The following is a 24,601-nucleotide window of genomic DNA, read 5'->3' on the forward strand; positions in this document are numbered from 1 at the left end:
GTTTGTATTCCCACCAGCAATGAAGGAATGTTCTTTTTCTCCACATCCTCGGCAGCATGTGGTGTCAGTTGAGTTATTGATCTTAGCCATTCTGATGAGTGTAAGATGGAATCTCAGTGTCATTTTGATTTGCATTTCTCTGATGACTAAGGAGGTTGAGCATTTCTTTAAGTGTTTCTCAGCCATTTGATATTCCTCTGTTGAGAATTCTCTGTTTAGTTCTGAGCCCCATTTCTCTATTGGGTTATTTGCTTTGGTGGTGTTTAATTTCTTGAGTTCTTTATATATTTTGGATATTAGACCTTTGTCAGATGTAGGGTTGGTGACGATCTTTTCCCAGTTTGTAAGCTGTCACTTTGTTCTCTTGACAGTGTCACCTGCCTTAAAGAAGCTTCTCAGCCTCATGAGGTCCCATTTATTAATTGTTGACATTAAGGCCTGGGCTGTTGGTGTTCTATTCAGGAAGTTGTCTCCTGTGCCTATGTGTTCCAGACTCTTCCCCAATTTTTCCTCTAACTGGGTTAACATCTCTGGTTTTAGGTTGAGGTCTTTAATCCACTTGGACTTGAGTTTTGTGCATGGTGACAAATAGGGGTCTAATTGTATTTTTCTACATGTAGACATCCAGTTAGACAAGCACCATTTGTTGAAGATGCTGTTGTTTTTTCCATTGAATGGATTTGGCTTCTTTGGCAAAAATTAAGTGACCAAGTGTGTGGATTCATCTCTGGGCATTCATGTGGTTTTTCTCTTTTAGTTTGTTTATATGATGGATTACATTGATGGATTTCAATATGTTAAACCATCCCTGAATGCCTGGAATGAAGCCTACCTGGTCATGGTGAATGATGTCTTTGATATGCTGTTGTATTTGCTTTGCGAGTATTTTGTTGAGTATTTTTGCATCAATGTTCATAAGAGAAATTGGTCTGAAATTCTCTTTTTTTGTTGGGTCTTTGTGAGGTTTAGGTATCAATGTGACTGTGGCCTCATAGAATGAATTTGGTAATATTCCATTCATTTCTATCTTTTGGAATAGCTTGAATAGTATCAGTATTAGCTCCTCTTTGAAGGACTGGTAGAACTCTGCGCTAAAACCATCTGGCCCTGGGCTTTTTTTGGTTGGGAGACTATCACTGGTTGCTTCTATTTCTATAGGCAAAATAGGGCTATTTAATTTGTTTATCTGGTCTTTTTTCAATTTTGGCAAATGGAATCGGTTGAGAAAATTTTCCATTTCTCTTAGATTTTCAAATTTTGTGGCATAAATGCCTTTAAAGTAGGTTTTTATGATTCTTTGTATTTCTTTGGTGTCTGTTGTTATGTCTCCCTTTTCATTTCTGATTTTGTTTATTTGGATAGTGTTTCTCTGTCTTTTTGTTAGATTGGCTAACGGTTTGTCTATCTTGATAATTTTCTCAAAGAACCAGCTCTTGGTTTTGTTGATTCTTTGGATTGTTCTCTTTGTTTCTAATCTATTGATTTCAGCCCTGAGTTTGATTATTTCCAGGTGTCTACTCCTCTTGGGTGTTTCTGCTTCTTTATTTTCTAGAGCTTCCAGATGTGTTGTTAGGTTGTTTATGTGGAATGATTCCATTTTCTTTTTAAAGGCACTTAGTGCTATGAATTTTCCTCTTAGCACTGCTTTCAATGTGTCCCACAATTTGGGGTATGTTGTTCCATCATTTTCGTTGAGTTTCAGGAAGCCATTTATTTCTTCCCTTATTTCTTCCCTGACCCATGTGTCATTAAGTAGAAAGTTGTTTAGTTTCCACATGTTAGTATGCTTTTTGTTATTTCTGTTGTTGTTGAAGTCCAGCCTTAGACCATGGTGATCTGATAAGATACAAGGTATTATTTCAATCTTCTTGTATCTGTTGAGGTTTGCTTCATGACCAACAATGTGATCAATTTTAGAGAACGTTCCTTGGGGTGCTGAGAAAAAGGTATACTCCTTTGTGTTTGGGTGGAAAGTTCTATAGATATCTGTTAGATCCATTTGATTCATGACATTGGTTAATGAGGTTATTTCTCGGCTTAGTTTTTGAATCAAAGACTTATCCTTGAGTGAAAGTGGGGTGTTGAAGTCTCTCACTATTAATGGGTGGGTATCGATGAGTGGGGCAAGCTTTGTTAATAACTCTTTTACAAATGTAGGAGCCCTTGTATTCAGAGCATAGATGTTCAAAATCATGATGTCTTCTTGGCTGATTTTACCTTTGACGAGTACGAAGTGTCCATCCTCATCTTTTTTGATTAATTTTGGTTGAAAGTCTATTTTATTAGATATTTGAATTGCTACCCCAGCTTGTTTCTTGTGACCATTTGCTTGGAATATTTTTCTCCAACCTTTTATTCTGAGGCAATGTCTGTCCTTGTGGTTGAGATGTGTTTCTTGAATGCAGAAGAATGTTGGGTCGTGTTTATGCATCCACTCCATTAGTCTGTGTTGTTTTATTGGAGAGTTGAGACCATTGACGTTGAGAGATATTAATGACCAGTGATTGGTAAGTACCTTCATTTTTGGTATTTGTAACAGTCGAGATTTTGTGAGGTTGTGATTTTGCAATGGTATAGTTACCTATTTCCTATATATTTTTGGTTGTAGTTTTACCAGTTGGGGTGGAGTTTTCCTTCTAGTAACTTCTGTAAAGCTGGATTTGTGGCTAGGTACTGTTTGAATTTGTTTTTGTCATGGAATATCTTGTCTTCTCCGCCAATGGTTATTGATAATTTTGCTGGATATAGCAGTCTTGCCTGGTATCTGTGTTCTCTTAGGGTTTGCAGAACGTATGTCCAGGCCCTTCTGGCTTTCATGGTCTCTGCTGAGAAGTCAGGAGTAATTCTGGTAGGTTTGCCTTCATATGTTACTCAGCCTTTTTCTCTTGCCGCTTTTAATACTTTTTCCTTGTTCTGTATATTTTGTGTTGTTATTATTATGTGGCGGGAAGATTTTCTTTTCGGGTCTATTCTATTTGGTGTTCTGTAGGCCTCTTGTATGCTCATATGTATCTCCTTCAAATTGGGGAAATTTTCTTCTATTATTCAATTAAAGATATTTTCTGGACTGTGGAGTCGGTTGCCTACTCTTTCCTCTATCCCTATTATTCTCAAGTTTCATCTTTTCATGTTGTCTTTTATTTCATGAACGCTCTGTGTCAGGACCTTTTCAGATTTAGCATTTTCCTGGATGGTTGTTTCCAGTTGTGCAATTGTATCTTCAAGTCCCAATATTCATTCTTCTATTTCTTGCAATCTGTTAGATAAGGCCACCTCTGAGATGCTTGCTTTCTTTTCTGATGCTTCTCGATCACATTTTTCTTCCATGTGTTTCTTTATGATAGCTTCCATTTTTATCTTCAGGTCTTGAACTGTTTTAATGATTTCCTTCATCTGGTTATTTGTACTTTTCTGAAATTCTTCAAATGCCTCCTTATATGACTCTTTTAAATCCTCAGCCCTCTTGTTTGCCTCCTCCTGCATTTGTTTACAGATTTTATTTGTTTCTTCTGTTATCATCTTACTTACTAAGGACTTGAGATCGTTTCCTTGTATATTAATTGTTGTTGGGTTCTCCAGGTTGTTTTCTTTGGGATTGCTGGGATCTGGAGATGCCAACCTGTTTTGGCTTTTGTTAGCGTTCTTTCGCTGTCCTCTTGTCATTTTGGTGATTCTGAAGTTTGAGGTGTTTTGTAGTGCCCTTCCTTGTTTGAGAGTGGATAGTTGATGCCTGATTATAGGTAGGGTGCCCTTGCCTGTAGGGATCAGGGAGTATTTCCCTGGACCAGGCAGGTGATTCAGATTCTACTCCTGGAGATTTTTCTCAACACCTTAGGCTCCAGGCTGTGTCATGTGAAGTAGGTTTCTGTTTGGGCCTTTTCACCTTACTGCTGTAATTCAGATCAGCAGTTTTGGGATCTAGAGTAAGGTCAGCACATAAGCTCTCTGGTTGTGTAGGTTGATCCCAGCTGCCTGTCCTTCCTGTTGCTTTGTAGCCAGGACCCCAGGTGGATTAGATCTTCTGGGCTGTAGTTGTCTTTTAGCTCTGCCTCTATACTCTGTAGGAGGTTCCAGCCTCTCCCATGAGTTTGGGAGTTCTTGCTGGGTCTGCAGGATCTGCCCCAGCCAGAATCTGCCTGATGGAGATTACAGGATCAGTGCCTGGTGGGCCTGAAATAATATGGTTTCTGGCCACTGGCAGTATCCAAGGAGGCAGCAATTTTCACACTCCTGTAAGCCAGGATACTCCCAGATTGCTTTAGATCAGTAGTTAGACCCTGCAAGCATGACCTACAGCTCCCTGTATCAAGGGAGGTTCTGTTGCGCCCACAAGAATGGACCGGGCTAGGTTCTGTTGTTTGGGGAATGCCAGCTCAGTGCCGGCAGCCCGGGTGGGCAGCTGGTGACACTGGCGGTTCAGAGCGCTGGCGGGGATCCCCTGTATCTTCTCTTTCTGTTAGTGAAAGCCAGGATTCCCCCAAATCACTTTAGGTCAACAGTTAGGCCCTGCAAGCACGACCCATGGCTCCCTATATTGTGGGAGGTCCTCTGGCGCCCACAGGAATGGACCCAGTTAAATTCTGTTGTTTGTGGAGTGCTGAGTCAGTGCCGGCAGCCCGGGTGGGTAGCTGGTGACACTGGTGGTTCAGAGCACTGGCGGGGCTCCCCTGTATCTTTTCTTTCTGTCCGTGAAAGCCAGGATACTCCTAAATCACTTTAGGTCAACAGTTGGGCCCTGCAAGCATGACCCACAGCTCCTTATATCGTGGGAGGTCCTCTGGTGCCTGCAGTAATGGACCCAGTTAAATTCTGTTGTTTGGGGAGTGCCAGGTCAGTGCCGACAGCCCGGGCGGGTAGCTGGCGACACTGGCAGTTCAGAGCACTGGCGGGGCTCCCCTGTATCTTCTCTTTTTGTCAGTGAAAGCCTGGATACTCCCAAATCACTTTAGGTCAACAGTTAGGCCCTGCAAGCACAACCTACAGCTCCCTATATCTTGGGAGGTCCTCTGGTGCCCGCAGGAATGGACCTAGTTAGGTTCTGTTGTTTTGGGGAGTGCCAGGTCAGTGCCATCATCCCGGGTGGGCAGCTAGTGACAGTGGCACTTCAGAGCGCTGGCGGGAGTCCCCTGTATCTTCTCTTTCCACCAGTGAAAGCCAGGATGCCCCCAAATCACTTTAGGTCAACAGTTAGGCCCTGTCAAGCACGACCCAAGGCTCCCTATATCGTGGGAGGTCCTCTGGTGCCTGCAGGAATGGACCCAGCTAAGTTCTGTTGTTTGGGGAGTGCCAGGTCAGTGCCGGCAGTCCGGGCGGGTAGCTGGTGACACTGGTGGTTCAGAGCGCTGGCGGGGATCCCCTGTATCTTCTCTTTCTGTCAGTGAAAGCCAGGATGCCCTCAGATCTTTTTAGGTCAGCAGTTAGATACCGCAAGCAAGACCCATGTCTCCCGATAACGTGGGCAGTCCCACTGGGCTGTGGGAGCCGTCCGTGCTGGTTTCCAACTGCCCCTATTTGTAGGGTCAGTCCTTTGTGTCTGGCTTCAGATTATGCCCAGGACTCAGTCTGGGAGCTACAGGCCAGCTCTAGTTGTTTTTGGTGTGTCCCGCCACCTGTGTTTCCACTCAGGGTAGGCAGATGACCTCCGCAGTTTGGCGTGGTGTGGATGGAGAGGTTCAATGGCAGTTTCACCGTATTTGCCGAGATGCCTCAGGCTGGGAGCTCCAGAAAATCCCCTCCCCAAATGGTGAGTTTGAGTTTTATATGCCGGCTGCAGCTTGGTTGTGGATTCTGTTTCAGGGTTTGGGGAGTGCGTTTAGCACCTCCGGGCTGTTGCTTGTCCTCGGGTTAGACCCACTGGTGGTCTACAGAGCTTGGGGCCCCACTCACCTACAGTTCTCAAAATCCAGCAATCTGTAGCTCCATTCACATCCCTGGCCTCCACAGAGTAGATCAGCTATGGTGCACACTGGTCGACGCCATCTTGGAATCCTTGGCAGATATTTTATTTTATTTTATTTTATTTTATTTTATTTTATTTTTTAAATTTTGCTAAGCTGTGACTGTTTATTAACTGACCAGATTACAAAAATACCATGGGCAACACCTTAGTTCTTCTGTCTGATAAGCCTGTTTATCTGGTCTTCCCTGTTGCCAGCATCTCCACCTTCCACAAAGTGAGTTGTCTTTTTCTTCATTCAACCTCGTGGAGAAGACAGTTTGAAGGGCCACAGGAAGTTATTTGATTCCTTGAAGTGTTTTCCAACTGTGAGGATCTCATGAGTTAGATCCTCCATGCAGATGATACCAAATTTACCAAGAGACCGAGAAATCAAGGAATTATCTGTCAAGGCAATTCACTTCTTATTGATTTTCCCATAGCCTCGCTTGTAGATGAGCTCATTTACAGACTTCAGGTTGGGGTACCCCCATGCAATGTACGGTTCCACAATCCTTAGCATGTTAATGGAAGCCTTGTTGAGCTTAACAAAGGTGCCATTGAAGATCTGTCGAAGATGAAGAAGCTGCAGTACTTTGCGGACCTTTGGGCTTACACCATTGATACCGCGGATTCTGATGACAAACGCCAATTTGGGTTCTGCAGGCATGTAGAAGTTCCCGGCTTTCCTCGCCATCCTAGCCATGTGAATCTCAGTCCAGTACATCTGCCTGTACTCCTTGTGGTAGTACTTGGCTTTCTCGTAGATGAGCTTCCTCTTCGCCTTTTGCAGTGTCTTCAGGGCAAACTTCTTCCGCAGGCGCTTCATCTTCAACTCTGTGAAATTCCTTCACTTTTTCTTAAGGGTTTCTGGCACCGCAGGGACCTTCTTCTTCTTCTCTGGTACAGCCTCCATGGTTCCAGCTGGAAAAAGAGAGAGCTGGCAGATATTTTAAAGAGACATTGACACACAAGAAAATTTGCTCGGAAGATGCAAGGTGGTGGTGAGCAGTGTGGACCGTGTTTGGAAGCTCCAGTGAACAATTCAGGGAATGACACAGATTTCTGAGCCAGGAACACCGAGGTCCCCACACCACGGCAGCAGGAGTGCTCCACGGTTTGGAGGGAACAGGGTGCAGAGGATTTTCTTGGATCAGAGCAGTAGCAGCAGAGGCAACAGCAGTGGCACCAGCTTCAGCAGAGGCTGTGGCTGAGGTTTGCAGCTCATAGGCTTCCAGTGGACGCGATTGGTGTCTTGGCCGGTGGGAGTTGCTGCAGGAGAGGGGACTCTGGGCAGGATTTGAGTCGCACGGTGCCTTGAGAACCAAACTGGACTCAGTGGGCAGCTCAGCCCCAGAGTCTGAGGTTTAGCTCAGTGCACAGTGCCATGGAGATGCTGGCTCAGCTCAGCAAGCAGTTCTGCCCAAAGCAGTAGCTCAGCTCAGCCACAGCTCCCCTGCTCTGACGCAGGCTGGGCAGAGCGTTCAGTTCCACCCGAGGTGCTAGCTCAGCTCAGCGAGTAGTTCTGCCCAAGACACTAGCTCAGCTCAGCGTGCAGTTCTGGGGCACTGCCACAGGCTGAGGTCAGCACGCAGATTCGGCCCAGAGTCCCTAGCTGGACTTGCCAGGCAGATTGGGCCCAGAGACTCCAGCTGTGCATTGCATATAGGCTCGATGACCCTAAGACTCTGGCTGGACTCTCCACGCTGTTTAGGCCCGGAGTCCCAGGCTGAATTCAGCATGCAGTGTGGGTCCAGAGTCCCTGGGTGAGCTCAGTGCACAATTCCACCCTGGAGACCCGGGTGGAGCGCAGCGTGCAGCTTGGGGCCAGAGTCCCTAACTGTGCTTGGCAAAGAGATTGGGCCCAGAGACTCTAGCTGAGCTTTTGGCACAGTCCCGGCTCTAAGACTCTGGTTGGACACAGTGCACAGTTTGAATCCAGAATTCCTGGCTGAGCTTGGCGGACGGTTCGGGCCCTGAGTCTGTAACTGACCACAGCACACACTTTGGGCCAAAAGCCCCTAGCTGAGCTTGGTGCGCAATCCCAGCCCAAAAATGCTGGCTGGACTCTGTGAGCATTTTGGGGCCAGAGTTCCTAGGGGAGCTCAGTGCGCAGATTGGGCCCAGAATCCCTAGCTGAGCTTGGCAGACAGTTTGGGCCCTGAGAATCTAGCTGAGCTTGGCACGTGGTTTGGGCCCAGTGTCCCTGGTTGGACTTGGCAGGGGACCCAGAAGGCTGTGGAAACCTTGGCCTGACCCAACGCTCATTCAGAGACCCAGAATGATTGCAGGACCCACAGTATAGGGGAGCTGAAGATCACTGGCTGTGAGAGTCCAATACGATAGGGCTAGCCTCCTGCCATCCACACCAGTGAAGCATCAGAGCTTCCAGCCTAGGGAAATCGTGAGAAAACAAGTGAATCTACCATCAGACTCCCTCCACCCAACAAAAACAGAGTCACCCAGATGTCTAAAGGACAATGTAAAAGCATATGCAAAAAACCCCAAAACAACATGGTGTCTCCAGTTTCCAGCTATACCAAAGAAAATGACTCAGAAAATTCAAACACAACGGAAATACAAGAAAATGACCTCAAATCCTTAGTAATGAGGATGATAATGGAGGAAACAAATACAATTCATAATCAAATGCAGGAAAACGCAGCAAAATAGGTGAGAGACATAAAAGAAGCACATAGAGTGGAACTGGAAAAATTTCAGGAAAATGCAAATAACGAGATGAAAGAAATCAAGAAGACTTGATATTCTAAGAGCTCTCCCTCAATCACAGACATAGGGGAGGGGAGAAGGGGGAAGTGGAAGGGAGGGAAGAATGGGAGGAAACAGGGGAAGGGCTAACAATCGAGATGTAATATGAATAAATTAATAAATTGACAAAAAAAGAAATGAAAGAAAAATCCTAAGGGGGGGGGAAGAAATCAAGAAAACGGTTCAAGCTCTGAAGACCTATAAAGAGGCAATGGAAGAAACTCAGGAATATACAAACAATCAGATGAAAGAAATAAAAAAATCAGTTCAAGATCTGAAGATGAAAATGGATTCAATGATAAACACACAGACAGAAGAAAAATGAGAACGTGAGGCCTCAGACAAGGAGGCGAGCAACACAAACATAAGCTTTACTAACAGAATCCAAGAGATGGAAGAACAAATCTCAGGACTAGAAGATACAATCACAGATCTTGAAGCAACCATTAAAGAAAATGCCAAAACTGAAAAACTCCTAACACAAAACATCCAAGAAATTAAGGACACCACGAAAAGAAGAAATCTGAGGATAATAGGCATTGAAGAAAGAGAAGATATCAGACTCCAAGGCCCAGAAACTATTCTCAACAAGATCATAGAAGAAAATTTCCCCAATCTTAATAAAGTGATGCCTATAAACATACAAGAGGCCTACAGAACACCAAATAGAATTGACCAGAAAAGAAAAACTGCCCGTCACATAATAATCAAAACACAAAACATACAGAATATAGAAAAAATATTAAAAGCTGCAAAGGAAAAGGGCCAAATAACATTTAATGGCAAACCTATCAGAATTACACCCGACTTCTCAGCAGAGACCATCAAAGCCAGAAGGGCCTGGACAGAGATCCTGCAAACCCTAAGAGACCACAGATGCCAGGCCAGACTACTTTACCCAGCAAAACTATCAATAACCATTGATGGAGAAAACAAAATATTCCTTGACAAAACCAAATTCAAACAGTACCTATCCACAAATCCAGCTTTACAGAAGGTACTAGAAGGAAAACTCCATCCCAAAGGGTCAAGCTACAACCAAAACTACTCAGGAAATAGATAACTATACCATTGCAAAAACATAACTACACAAATGCTCTACTAGAACCAACATCAAAATTAAGACTCTTAACAGTCACTGGTCATTAATATCTCTCAACATCAATGGTCTCAATTCTCCAATAAAAAGACACAGACTAACTGAATGGGTGCATAAACAAGATCCAACATTCTTTTGCATTCAAGAAACACATCTCATCCATAATGATAGACATTACCTCAGGATAAAAGGTTGGAAAAAATATTCCAAGCTATTGGTCACAAGAAACAAGCAGGCGTACTTATTTTAATATCAAACAAAATAGACTTTCAACCAAAATTAACCAAAAGGGATGCAGAAGGACACTTCATACTCATCAAAGGTAAAGTCAACCAAGATGACATCACAATTCTGAACATCTATGCTCCCAATACAAGGGCACCCATATTTGTAAAAGATCTGCTAAAAAAGCTTAAACCACCGGGCGTGGTGGCGCATGCCTTTAATCCCAGCACTCAGGAGGCAGAGGCAGGTGGATCACCATGAGTTTGAGGCCAGCCTGGTCTACAAAGCGAGTGCAGGACAGCCAAGGCTACACAGAGAAACTCTGTCTCAAAAAACCAAAAACCAACCAAACAAACAAACAAAAAACCCCAAAAGCTTAAAACCACACATCGATCCCCACACAATAATAGTGGAAGACTGCAACACCCCACTCTCACTGAAGGATAAGTCATTGAAACAAACTGAGCCAAGAAATAATATCATTAACCAATGCCATGGGTCAAATGGATCTAACATGCATCTATAGAACCTTTCACACAAACAAGAAAGAATATACTTTCTTCTCTGCACCCCATGGAACCTTCTCCAAAATTGATCACATCATAGGTCACAAAGAAAGCCTCAACAGATACAAGAGAATTGAAGTAATACCTTGTATCCTCTCAGATCATCATGGGCTTAGGCTGCAATTCAACAACAACAGAAATAACAAAAAGTCTACACCTATGTGGAAACTAAACAACTCTCTGCTAAATGACACCTGGGTCAGGGAAGAAAGAAAGAAAGAAATCAAGGAGTTTCTGAAATTCAATGAAAATGAAGGAACAACATACCCAAATGTGTGGGATACATTGAAAGCAGTGCTAAGAGCAAACTTCATAGCACTAAGTGCCTTTAAAAAAAAATTGGAAACATCGCAAATAAGCATCTTAACTACACAACTGGAAGCTCTAGAAAAAAAAAAAGAAGCAGAAACACTCAAAAAGAGTAGATGTCTGGATATAATCAAACTCAGGGGTAAAATTAACAAATCTGAAACTAAGAAAACAGTCCAAAGAATCAACAAAACCAAGAACTAGTTCTTTGAGAAAATCAACAAGATAGACAGACCGTTAGCCAAACTAACTAAAAGGCAGAGAGACAGTATTGAAATCAACAAAATCAGAAATGAAAAGGGAGACATAACAACAGACACTGAAGAAATACAAAGAATCATAAGATCCTACTTTGAAGGCATATATGCCACAAAATTTGAAAATCTAAGGGAAATGGACGATTTTCTTGATCAATTTCGCTTGCCAAAGTTGAGTGAAGAACAGATAAACAAGCTAAATAGTCCCATTTCCCCTACAGAAATAGAAGCAATCACTGATAGCCTCCCAACCAAAAAAAAGCCCAGGGCCAGATAGTTTCAGTGCAGAATTCTACCAGACCTTCAAGGGCGAGCTAATACCGATACTCTTCACGCTAATCCAAAAGATAGAAATGGATGGAACATTTCCAAATTTATTCTATGAGGCCATAGTCACATTAATACCTAAACTTCACAAAGATTCAACAAAGAAAGAGAATTTCAGACCAATTTCTCTTATGAACATCGATGCAAAAATACTAAATAAAATACTTGCAAAACAAATACAGGAACACATCAAAGATATCATTCATCATGACCAAGTAGGCTTCATTCCAGGCATGCAGGCATTAATATACAGAAATCCATCAATGTAATCCACCATATAAACAAACTGAAGATAAAAAACCACATGATCATCTCTTTAGATGCAGAGAAAGCATTTGATAAAATCCAACACCCATTCATGTTTAAAGTTTTAGAGAGATCGGGGATACAAGGCACTTTCCTCAACATAATAAAGGCTATATACAGCAAGCCAATAGCCAAAATCAAAGTAAATGGTGAGATACTCAAGGAAAATCCGCTAAAATCGGGAACATGGCAAGGCTGCCCACTCTCTCCATATCTCTTCAATGTAGTACTCGAAGTTCTAGCCAGAGCAATAAGACAACAAAAGGAGATCAAGGGTATCCAAATGGGAAAAGAGGAAGTCAAATTATCCCTATTTGTAGATGATATGATAGTGTACATAAGTGACTCTGAAAATTCCAGCAGAGAACTCCTTGAGCAGATAAACACTTTCAGCAAATTGGCTGGATACAAAATTAAGTCAAAAAAGTCTGTAGCCTTCCTATCCACAAATGACAAGCTTGCAGAGGAAGAAATTAGGAAAACCACACCCTTCACACTAGCCACAAGCAATATAAAATATTTAGGAGTTACTTGAACGAAGTGAAGGACTTGTTTGAAAAAATTTCAAAACTCTGAAGAAAGAGATTGAAGATGACAGGAGAAGATGGAATGATCTTCCTTTCTCGTGGACTGGGAGGATTAGCATAGTAAAAATGGCCATCCTACCAAAAGCAATCTACAGATTCAGTGCAATCCCTATCAAAATACCTACACAATATTTTAAAGACATTGAAAGTTCAATTCTGAACTTCATAAGGAAAAACAAAAAACCCAGAATAGCGAAAACAATCTTGTACAATAAAAGGTGCTCTGGAGGAATCTCCATACCTGATCTGAAACTGTACTATAAAGCAACAGTAATTTCAACAGCATGGTACTGGCACAGCAACAGGCTGGTTGATCAGTGGAATCGAATCGAAGACCCAGATATGAATCCACACACATATGGTCACTTGATTTTTGACAATGAAGCCAAATCCATTCAATGGAAAAAGGATAGCATCTTCAACAAATGGTACTAGTTTAACTGGAGGTCTATGTGTTAAAAAATGCAACTGGATCCATATTTTTCACCTTGCACAAAACTCAAATCCAAGTGGATTAAAGACCTCAACATAAAACCAGAGACACTAAGTCACTTAGAAGAAAAAGTGGGGAAGAGCCTGGAACATATTGGCACAGGAGACAATTCCTGAACAGAACACCAACAGCTCAGGCATTAATGTCAACAGTTAATAAATGGGACCTCATGAGGTTGAGAAGCTTCTGTAAGGCAAGAGACACTGTTAAGAGAACAAAGCGACAGCCTATAGACTGGGAAAAGATCTTCACCAACCCTACATCTGACAAAGGTCTAATATGCAAAATATATAAAGAACTCAAGAAATTAAACACCACCAAACCAAATAACCCAATTGAGAAATGGGGCTTGGAACTAAACAGAGAATTCTCAACGGAGGAATATCAAATGGCTGAGAAACACTTAAAGAAATGCTCAACCTCCTTAGTCATTAGGGAAATGCAAATCAAAATGACTCTGAGATTCCATCTTACACCCATCAGATAAAAAATTCAAGCGACACCACATGCTGGTGAGGATGTGGGGAGAGAGGAACACTCCTTCATTGCTGGTGGGAATGCAAACTAGTACAGCCACTTTGGAAATCTATCTGGTGCTATATCAGAAAAATGGGAATAGGGCTTCCTCAAGACCCAGCTATTCCACTCCTTGGAATACACCCAGAAGATGCTCCAGCACACAACAAGAAAACAAGGCTGTTCATAGCAGCCTTACTCATAATAGCCAGAACATGGAAACAGCCTAAGTGTCCCTCAATAGAAGAATGGATAAAGAAACTGTGGTACATATACACAATGGAATACTATTCAGCTATTAAAAACAGGGAATTCCCGAAATTTGTGGATAAATGGATTGAGCTAGAAATGATCATAATGAGTGAGTTAACCCAGAAGCAGAAAGACTCAAATGGTATATACTCACTGATATCTGCATACTAGCCCATGGGGCATGTCCCACGAAAGCCTTCACTTACCAGGAAACTGGGACAGAGGGGAGGACATCCTATTGGGACTTTAGATGAGAGAATCATGGGAGAACAGCAAAGTAGAAGGATCCAGGGGGTCCTAGAGAGCTACAAGTAGAACATTATGATAAGCATATTTGGGCCCAGGGGTCCCGCTCAAACTAAGGCACCAGCCAAGGACAATACAGGTGGTAAACTTTAAATCCCTACCCAGATCTAGCCAATGGGCAGAACATTCTCCACAGTTGAGTGGAGAGTGGGGTATGACTTTCACACGTACTCTGGTGCATCATATTTGATCATGTCCACTGGAGGGGGAGACCTGGTGGCACTCAGAGGAAGGATAGCAGGTTACCGAGAAGAGACTTGATACCCTATGTGCATATACAGGGGGAGGTTATCCCTCTGAGGAACAGTCATAGGGGAGGGGAATAAGGGGAAAATGGGAGGGAGGGAAGAATGGGAGGATACAAGGGATGGGATTACCATTGAGATGTAACAAGAATAAATTAATACAAAATTTAAAAAAGAGACATTGAACTTATTAATTTCTGAAACACTGTTGTATTTTTAAATTTTGAACTGTGTTACCATATGTCATTAACATAACATCTTGAGAATAAGGTGCAAATGACTGAATAGAACGTATGGTTTTCTTGTAAGCAGGGGTCAGCAGTGATCACTAAGTCTTTGTCAACATAATAAATGCTAGACTTCTCAGGGAAGAGAAACTTTAGGTGAGGAAATGTATATATTGTCTTGTAGCGAAGGTCTATGCAATTTCTTGAATAGTTTTTGATGTGCTCATGTGGGAGTGCTACCCACGAGCAGGCAGTTCTGAGGGGTATAAGATCAGTCCATAAGCATGAGTCTTCAGAGCAAACCAATAAGCAGCATTCCTCCATAGTGTCTGCATCAGTTCCTACATCCAAAATTTTTCTTCTGATTGAGTTTCAGCATTGGCTTCCAACAGTAATGGACTGTGGTCTCAAAGTATAAGCCGAAAAAATTCAGTCTCAATTTGTTTTGCTTATGCTCTTTATCAAAGCAATATAAAGAAAATTAAGATGTGACTCCCTTCTCTGTGTCAGAATGTGTCAATGTCTGTTTGATGCCTGAAAACATTTATAGTTTATCATTTACCAAGTGTGACACTGGTTTTTATTTGTTGTGCATTCCTGAGTGGACTGCATATAGTTTCCAGGCCCTGTCACCTCTCACACTTCTATATTCCTGCAGGAGAACTAGGAAGGGATATGTACACTACACTGTGTGCTCTGGACATGTGGTGTGTGGATCAAATTTGGGTTTCAAACATTTGTTACGAGCACATTTCCCACTGAGCTACATTCCCAACTGAAGTAAACTGGTCAATCAGATGGATATTCTTGACCTTAGAACGATGTAGAAAGAACACACTTTAGGGAACAATATTCTTTTTTTCCAAGATACATATTATTTTATTAATTTGTTCTTGGTACATCTCAATGGTTATCCCATCCCTTGTCTCCTCCCATTCTTCCCTCCCTAACATTTTCCCCTTATTCTCCTCCCCTATGACAGTTCCTGAGGGGGATTTCCTCCCCCTGTATATGTTCATAGGGTATCAAGTCTCTTCTTGGTAACCTGCTGTCCTTCCTCTGAGTGCCACCAGGTCTCCTCCTCCAGGGAAAATGGTCAACCAAAATTAGTCAACAGGGAACAATATTCTTTAAAACAAGGAGGGACAAACACATGAGGTGCTAACGATAAACGGTAGGATCGTTTGGGTAAATTATTACCCAAAAGAGGTTGGATAACATTCTTAAGTTTCTTGGTATGAGGTTGGAGATGACTGTGCAGTGCAAATGTTTTGCTACATTCACTATATTCATAAACTTTCTCTTGAGCATAAATGCTTTCATGTTCTCAGAGATGACCCTCTTGTGAAAATGCTTTCCACATCAATTACATTCATAGTGTTTCTCTCCAATATGAATTCGTTCATGATTTTGAAGACGAATGTGACCCGCAAAGGCTTTACCATGTTGATTACATTTATGAAATATTTCATGTCCTTCAAGCAGTATGAAATATCATGGCTGTACCATATTGATATTCATAGGGTTTCTCTTCAGTATGAAGTTTTCATGATTTTCAAAACTATTGTGATGAGCAAAAGGTTTGTCCCATTAACCACTTTCATATGGCTTCTCTTTACCATGCATTCTTTCATGCATTTGAAGAATACTGTGATGGGAAAAAGCTTTAGCACATTCATTTATTTCATTGGGTTTCTCTCCTGTATGACGTAGTTCATGCCTACAAAGTTGACAGCGATGTTTGAAGGCTTTACCACATTGACTACATCCATAGGGCTTCTCTCCGATATGAAATCTTTCATGACTTTTAAGACTACTGTGACATACAAAGGCTATACCACATTGACTATATTCATAGGGCTTCACTCCAATATGTTTTCTTTCATGATATTGAAGAATATAGTAATGTGCAAAGGCTTGACCACATTGATTACATTCTTAGGATTTCTCTCCAGTATGAATTCTTTTATGACGTTGAAGACTATAGAGAGATGCAAAGGCTTTACCACATTGACTACATTCATAGGGTTTCTTTCCACTATGAATTCTTCCATGCCTTCGAAGTTTACTGAGAAGTGCAAAGACTTTACCACATTGACTACATTCATAGAGTTTGTCTGCTGTATGAATTTTTTCATGCCTTTGAAGACGACTGAGACATGCAAAGGCTTTACCACATTGAATACATCCATAGGATGTCCCTCCAATATGAACTTTTTCATGAGTTATAAGATTACAGAGATTTGCAAAGAATTTACCACATTCACTACATTCATACGGTTTCTCTCCAGTATGCATTCTTTCATGATTTTTAAGACTATTGTGGTATGCAAAGGCTTTACCACATTGACTACATTCATAGGGTTTCTCTCCAGTATGAATTCTTTCATGCCTTTGAAGCTTACTGTGACATGGAAAGGCTTTACCACATTGATTGCATTCATAGCGTTTCTCCGTCTTATGAATTCTTTCTTGCCTTTGAAGATGACTGAGATCTGTACTACAATGATTATATTCATAGGATTTTTCTCCAGTGTGCTGTCTTTCATGATTTCTAAGAGTACTGTGCCATACAAAGGATTTACCACATCGATTACATTCATAGGGTTTTTCTCCAGTAGGAATTCTTTCATAATTTTGAAGATCAGTGTTATGTACAAAGCCTTTATCACACTGAGTACATTCACATGGTGTATTTCCAGTATGACTTATTTCATGCCTGTAAAGATAAATTTTAATTGTATGAATTTTATCACATTGATGATATACATGAGTTTTTTTATCTGCATGATTTAATATTACAATTTGGTCTAATTGTAGAAAGGAATAAGATCTTAAAGTTTTGTCACCCTATCTGCTCATTTTGGGTTATTTTCTGTGTTTGAAAATACCTATGGATAATAGAGCCTTTAGGACAAAGTTCACATTTATAGCATCCCTTTTTAAGATGGTAAGTGTAGGAATTTTATCATTGATGATATAGATGAGTTTTTTTTATCTGCATGATTTAATTTTACAATTTGTTCTAATTGTAGAAAGGAATCAGATCTTAAAGTTTTGTCACCCTATCTGCTCATTTTGGGTTATTTTCTGTGTTTGAATATACCTATGAATAATAGAGAGTTTAGTGCACAGTTCATCTTTATAGAATCCATTGTCTAGGTGGGTTTTTTCACATCTCTGATGAGAACTGTTGGAACTCAGGGCTTTACCACAGTGATTGCATTCATCACAATTTCCTGTAATGCCCTGACTCAGACTATATTTGCAAAGTGAACCAGGACAAATAAAAGAATATCCATATTCTTTCTAGTCACAGGACTATATGTCCAATGAAGTTGGAAACTCAATTCATTGTACAGATTTTATATAACATTCACAAAGACTCTCCAAAGGAGATTCCCTCATACCCTCTAATCATTCTTGGAGAAAGAAAGGTTCTGTGCTTCTTCCCATACCCCTTATGCTCTCATGACTTGTAGCAAATGTGAACTATAATATATGTATGAAAGCAAGAATACTAAGTAAATGCTATCCACACTGCAGTAATACAGTTTGTTTTGTTCATGGTAGGTATATAATAGAAAGATTAAGGTTTCTCCACCATAATATTCTTGATGCTCATAAATTGTTCACTAAACTTTAGTAAGTTATTCCAAGTATATGAGTAACATGGGACTTACTACAAACTATTTTCCTATCAGAAAGTTTTGTACATATATTTATTATCTAATCTATTTGTATGTCTATTGCAGTACTAGGGTAGCATAAAACTAAAGGAATTGGCAGTCTACAGAGTAAGTTTCAAGTGGTGAAGATTAAAACAGTGATAGCTGTCAAAGCATTGCTTCTCTGACTTGTTTCTTAAGGAAACACCTTGTAAACATGGATAAGCTACTTGACATTGAGGCACATGGATTTGGAGAATTTACTAATCATCAGTGTACTTAAAGCTCTGCCTATTTACACTGTTGCATTTCCTTAAAACTTCCAGGATACATTCAAATGTCTTCAAAGGTACATCTGTATCAGCTGGCACATGAAACTCACCTTCCGTGTAGTTGAGAATTTTGACAATGTTCTTTGATATTGTGGTCTTCCCATTTATAACCTAAAATATATTACCAAGAAGTAAATATTATTGACAGTTACTCAAAATGTAAGTTACTATCCTCAGTGAACCTTAGAATTATGCCTTATATCTCTACCACATTCTGTTTCTTTCACAATCAAAATAACAGAAGATCATCAATCACCAAGAAAAACATTCTCCCATATTTTAAAAAGTGAAAGAAAATTCAGTCTTACCTATAGCAGTAAGGTTACTGTAGGTTTCCTGCATCACTTCTTTGTAGAGACTCTTCTGGGAAGGATTCAACAAAGCCCATTCCTCCAGAGTGAAGTTTATGTGAACATCGTCATAGGTCACTATATCCTAAAATATCCCATAGATGTGGACAACAGATAGTGTAAAACAGAGAACATTGTGAATGTGCACTTCTTTGACAAGAAATGTATATAATTCTCATGTTTTCCAAACTTATTTATGACACCAAAGTTCTAATGTAATCACGAAGTAACTTTAGGACAAAACTGAAGAGGAGGGTTGTACACATCATTTCTAAGTATTTGTATAGGATATAGCATTAGGATAGAAATGCCTATAAATAGATACACAGAGAAAAAGAAAAACAAACAAACAAAACCAAGCCTACCATAATAAGTACTCTTCAGAGAATTTGTATGAACAGTTTACTAAGTAAAAAAATCAACACAAAGGAAACAAAAACCATAGGCAAGCAGGATATATTGGTGCATGCACTTAACCTCAGCACTCTCGAGTCAGAGGCAGATGAATTCCATTGAGTTGGAGGCCAGCCAGATCTGTGGAATGCATTCAATGACAACCTGAGGTATATATAAAGCCTTGTCCTCACTCACCACCCCTAAAAACTTCCAAACAATCAACCAACAAAATAAACAAAAATAAGATAAAAACTCTGAGGGTCTCACTGCAGTTCTTTAAAAAAAGCTTATGTGTTTCATCCAGTTCTTCTTATGTCTTGCAGAAATGTGAATTGTCACAGTTTAACATGTGAGACTAATAAGATCTTACAAAAGGGAATGCATATACAAATAGCTTGTGATGAACAGATGAAAATGTAAGCAATATATGTATGTGTATATATATATCATTGTATACATACATATATATATCATTTAGTATATCATTAAATATAACAGGAGAGGAAAGAACAGAAGACATGGGCTGATACGAAGAATACTTTCTAGTATTCTATAGGAGATGAGTTCAATTGACAGTACTTATATGGGGGCACACAACTACCAATTAGTTTGTGTTCAGAGGTTCTGAGACTGTCTTCTGACTATTCCAAGCACCAGACACAGAGCATCCATGCTTATATTAAAAAAACTCAGATTTAATTTTTAAGGTTTCTGTGTTATTTATCTATGCAATAGTGGGTTAGGGGTTACCTGCTGTATCGATTTATATGATTATTACGTTTTTAATTATTATTTTTATTTTTACTTTGTTCACTTAATACTTGTAGCCTCATCCATTTTCACTTCCCTGTCCAAACCTCACCCCCTGCTGCCTTGTCTCCTCTCACCCTTCCCATGACCTCAGAAAGAGAAAGACCTCCTCCCCTTTATCTGACCTCAGCCTATCAAGTCTCATCTGGACAGCCTGTATCCTCTTCCTCTGTGCCCTGGCAAGAACAACCCACCAGGGGGAACTGATCAAAATGGCAGCACTGGAGTCGATGTCAGAAGTAGCCCCTGCTCCTCATATTATGGGACCCACAAGGGAGCTGTGCAGAGGGTCTAGCTCCTCAACTATTCATGGTCCTTGGTTGGTGCATCACTCTCTGAAGCACCACCTCCTCCACCTGGATTTGTTGGCACCATTAGTATCCTTGTCGAGCCCCAGTGCCCTCCAGGTCCTTCTATGTCCCTACTCTTCCATAAAACACCCTGTGCTCCAGCCTGGATCTGAGTCTCAGCATCTGCTTGGATCTCCTGCTTGGTGGAGTCTTTCAGAGGACCTCTATAGTAGGCTCCTGTCCTTTTCCGTTTCTTCCATGTCTTCCAGTGTATATTTTACTTGCCCCCCTGAATAAGAATTGAGCATCATCTCCAGGATCCTCCTTGTTCTTCAGTTTATTTATGTCTATATATTGTAGTGTGGTTATCCTATATCATGTGGCTAATGTCTGCTTATAACTGAGTGTATACCATGGAGTCTTTATGGGTCTGGATTACCTTACTCAGGAAAATTATTTCTACTTCCATTCATTTGCCAGAAATTTTTTTTTGTTTTTAATAGCTGAGTAGTATTCCAGTGTGTAAATGTATCACAATTTTTTTTATCACTTCTGTTGTGGGACAGATTTTGGAAACAATCTAGAGGTCCCTCAACTGAAGAACAGATTAAAAAAAGATGTGGTACATTTTCACAATGGAATACTACTCAGCTTTTTAAAACAAGGAAATTATAATCATTTTTAATAAATCAAAACATATGAAAGGTAAAAAGAATGTCAGGCATCTTCAATCCAATGACGTAGGAGGCTCAGGCAGTATTAATACCATGAATAGATATCAACCTCAGAAATAGGATGATATCTTCTGGTGAAAGCTCAAGAAGCAGGTGAAACTCAAGACAACAGCAAATGGTTGTCACCTACAAAAACCTGCATTCAAGGCACATCTTCCTAAAATATAAAAATAAAAAAGCCAGGCATGTGGTCTCACACATTTAGTCCCAACACTTGGGAGGCAAAATCAGACAGGTCAAAGACAACTGAGTCTTCAGAGCTAATTTCAAGACAGCCAAATTACACAGAGAAAACTTGTCTTCAGAAACAAAACAAAACAAAAATAAAAAGTAAAAAAAAAAATAAAGCTGGCAAATGGTTTTACAGTAAAAAGCAAATGGTTCTCATCTACCTTATGTTATTTAGCAATAGTCTATACTGGAGGTGAGGACATGGCAGCACAAAATAGATGCAGGATCATCATTTAAAATCACACCGAAATAGGCACTATGAACTAACTGGACATAAGGTGGGGCTATAAACACTCAACTCCTTTCCCCAATGCTTAACTTTATCCAGAAATCTTTGCCTACTCAAGACTCAATTAGCACCCCAAAGGAGGCCACTAATGAGAGACAAATGTTCAAATACATGATTCTGGGAATTTTTTTCACTCAATCTACTAGTATGACCAAAGTCACTATAGGCTTCTGGTCATTCCAAGGTGAAAATGTGTTTAACTTCAAAGAACCTCATGTTCTACACCAGCCCAAGGCTTTTCAAATGTCCAAAATCTCCTATGAAAATCAAAGCAATCTCTTGACAGTGACATCTTGTAGAATCTGGCTGTCTCTGGTATGGCTGGTGGTCCCTGTGGGACTCTGGGTTCTAGGAATGCACGTAGGTGTGTGGCCCAGCAGAGGGAACTTGCAGGGGGAGTGGTGTAGCTCACAGCTGCTGTGTTTTGCTTGCAGCCTTGTTCTAGAAGGGTGCAGGCACATAGAGATCTCACCTGTCTTCCCCAGGTGGCCGCCAAGGGCCAGCAAGGATCAGTGTGCTGGACCAGGAATTGGGTGCACAGGGAAAACAGTGTAGAAAATACTGTGACTACTTAAAGTATCTATTTTTCTTATGATAAAGGAAACACATTAGGTTTTTAAAGAAACAGCGAATGATTTGTATTGTACAACTAAAGCAACCTGTTTTGCTCTAATTGCTCTATAAGTCATAAGCACAATGAAGACATGTTTATCCACACTTTCATGTGTAAGGTTGTATATAAGTATGTATACTTATGGGTATACTTATGGATATATGTATTCTATTTATATACACATGACACACAAGAGAAGATGGTGCCAGTTCACTTCCATCTAGAGTTGCAGGTAATTATAAGATTCCTGATTGTAGTGTGGAGATTAGAACTCAGGTACCCTCAAGAATAATAAGTGCTGAGTAACTTGCACAACCCCCATTATATTTTTTATGCAATAATCTAAGTGTCTTTTATAAATTAACAAAAGTAACAAAGCTGAGAAAATAAAGAAGTAAGTAGCTGACCCTTGGGGATATTTTATTATTACCATCATTACTAAAATGTTCGGTATGGTCAATTTATCATATAAATGAATTATAATACAAAGAAAATTGCCAATGATTTACTAAAGGAAAGCTGATTTCAAACTCACATGGAAACTTATGCTAACTGATTGCTAAATAAGATTATTAAAAACTAGTACACATTGACAGAATATGATTTCTATTGTTACTACAGAATTATGACAATAAAGACTGTGTACAATATTTGGGAAAGAATAAAGTCATGGAGACAGAGAGTAATGAACAAAAGCACAAATAGACAAGTTTTAATCAAAAGTCCTAAAAAAAATGTCAGACTGGAAAAATAGAATCTTGACCAATATTACCCAATTTCCAGTAATCCTGTGTATGGAAATTTGGAAATTAAACAGAGTTGCCCAACAGGTTGCAGACCACTCTGACTCTCCTGTGTCTGCCTAACCAGAGGCCATACCTAACAAGTCTAAATAGGCCACTTATCCTAGACCCAGTACCCCTCTCCTCCTCATCAACACATCCTAGTCCTCAAGTTGAGTGGGCTTAAGCACAGGACACACTGGCCATACAAGTCCAAGATAGCTGGACACAACATGATGGATCAGAGGCTACACAGGCCTGAAGAACTACTGCCCCAAGTTCGGTGGAAACCCTCTGTTCAACCATAGACCACATAGTTCAGAAAACCAGAGATGAAATGGAAGCCAAGCAATATAACATTAATTCAAAAGAGGCAAGCCCCAAAATCAGCAACTAAGTAAATGCAGGTCCCAAATGCAGATGCCAAAACACCAGTATATGAATACAGCAGGAAAGAGCTAGGTCAGTAAGTTAACATCTGTCCTATTATAGCAAGCCATGAATGTACCAACATAGCAGAATTACATGAAAAAGACCTTAAAACCAACTTTATGAAGATCATAGAGATTGTTAAAGAACTGAATTAACCACTTAAAGACACCAAGAAAAGAACAAACAAAAAATTGGAGTAAGTCCCTTATAGAAAGCAAAAATGAAACAAATAGTTGAACGAAGGAAATAAACGTGTTAAGGACCAGAAAAGGGAAATAGAGACAATAGGAAAACACAAACTGTGGGAATTACAGAAACAGACAATCTAGACATGTGAACAAGAATAGATGCAAGCACCACCAAAAGCATCAAAGAGACAGAAGAGAATGTCATGTGTGTAAGAGACTGTGGGGAAAAATAGGTATACTGGTCACAAAATTATAAATCTAAAAAGATTGTCATGATGAACCATACAGAATATCTGGGACATCATGAAAAGTCTTAACCTATGAATAATAGAAACACAGGGAGAATAGCAGATTATTGGACAGAAAATATTTTTTAGAAAAGATTACTACACCCAGGAAAATGTTACATCAAGAAAGATGGAGAATATAAGATACTTCAAAATATTGTCAAATTTCAACAGTATTTATCTACAAATCCAGTCCTACATAAAATGTCAGATGATAAATTCCATACAAAGGAATTTAACTATGCCCATTAAAAACACATGTCATTTCATAGCAGCAAAACTTAAATAAGAGAAACACACACACACACACACACACACACACACACACACACACGCATGCACACATACACCACACACACACAATTACCAAAACATCAAGAAAAAACCAGAAATTAACATACATTGATTGTTGACATCTCTAAATATCTATGGCCTCAATTCCCAATAAAAGCGTCAGACAAACAGAGAGTGTGAAAACACTTCCCATCCTTCTGCTGCATACAGGAAACCCACCAGAACATCAAAGACAGACATTACTTCAGAGCCACAGATTTCAAAAAGATTTTCCAACCAAATGGACCTAAGCATCAAGTTGGTGTTGCCAAATCAATATCTAACAAACCCAACTTTAAATCAAAATTAATTGAAAGAAACTGGAAAGGATATTTCATACTAATCAAAGGAAAAATACAGAAATTGACATCTCAGTTCTGAACATACTTGCCATAAAATGCAAGGACATGCACATTAGTTAACAAAACAACAACAACAACAAAGCCA

General features: G+C 40.2%; 1 protein-coding gene and 1 pseudogene across 3 annotated transcripts in view; both read right to left on the minus strand.

Annotated features, from left to right (window-relative positions):
* Positions 1–6,053: 6,053 nt before the first annotated feature.
* On the minus strand, positions 6,054–6,872 carry LOC311584283 (large ribosomal subunit protein uL30-like; annotated as a pseudogene). Its single transcript has one exon. The product of its transcript is annotated as a large ribosomal subunit protein uL30-like (transcript).
* Positions 6,873–15,422: 8,550 nt separating this feature from the next.
* The window catches only part of LOC311583998 (uncharacterized protein), a 37,184-nt gene continuing 28,005 nt past the window's right edge, over positions 15,423–24,601 (minus strand). For both annotated transcript variants that reach the window (XM_084758009.1, XM_084758008.1), the window contains 3 exons: positions 18,728–18,854; positions 18,470–18,530; positions 15,423–17,138 (listed from right to left, as the gene is read on the minus strand). In XM_084758009.1, the coding sequence (XP_084614135.1) occupies positions 16,358–17,138; positions 18,470–18,530; positions 18,728–18,854 (969 nt within the window). In that variant the 3' untranslated portion in view covers positions 15,423–16,357. The remainder of the gene's footprint in view (positions 17,139–18,469; positions 18,531–18,727; positions 18,855–24,601) is intronic.

Source organism: Acomys minous, assembly GCF_964271855.1.
Source record: "Acomys minous genome assembly, chromosome: 15".
In the NCBI taxonomy this organism is placed as follows: Eukaryota; Metazoa; Chordata; class Mammalia; order Rodentia; family Muridae; genus Acomys; species Acomys minous.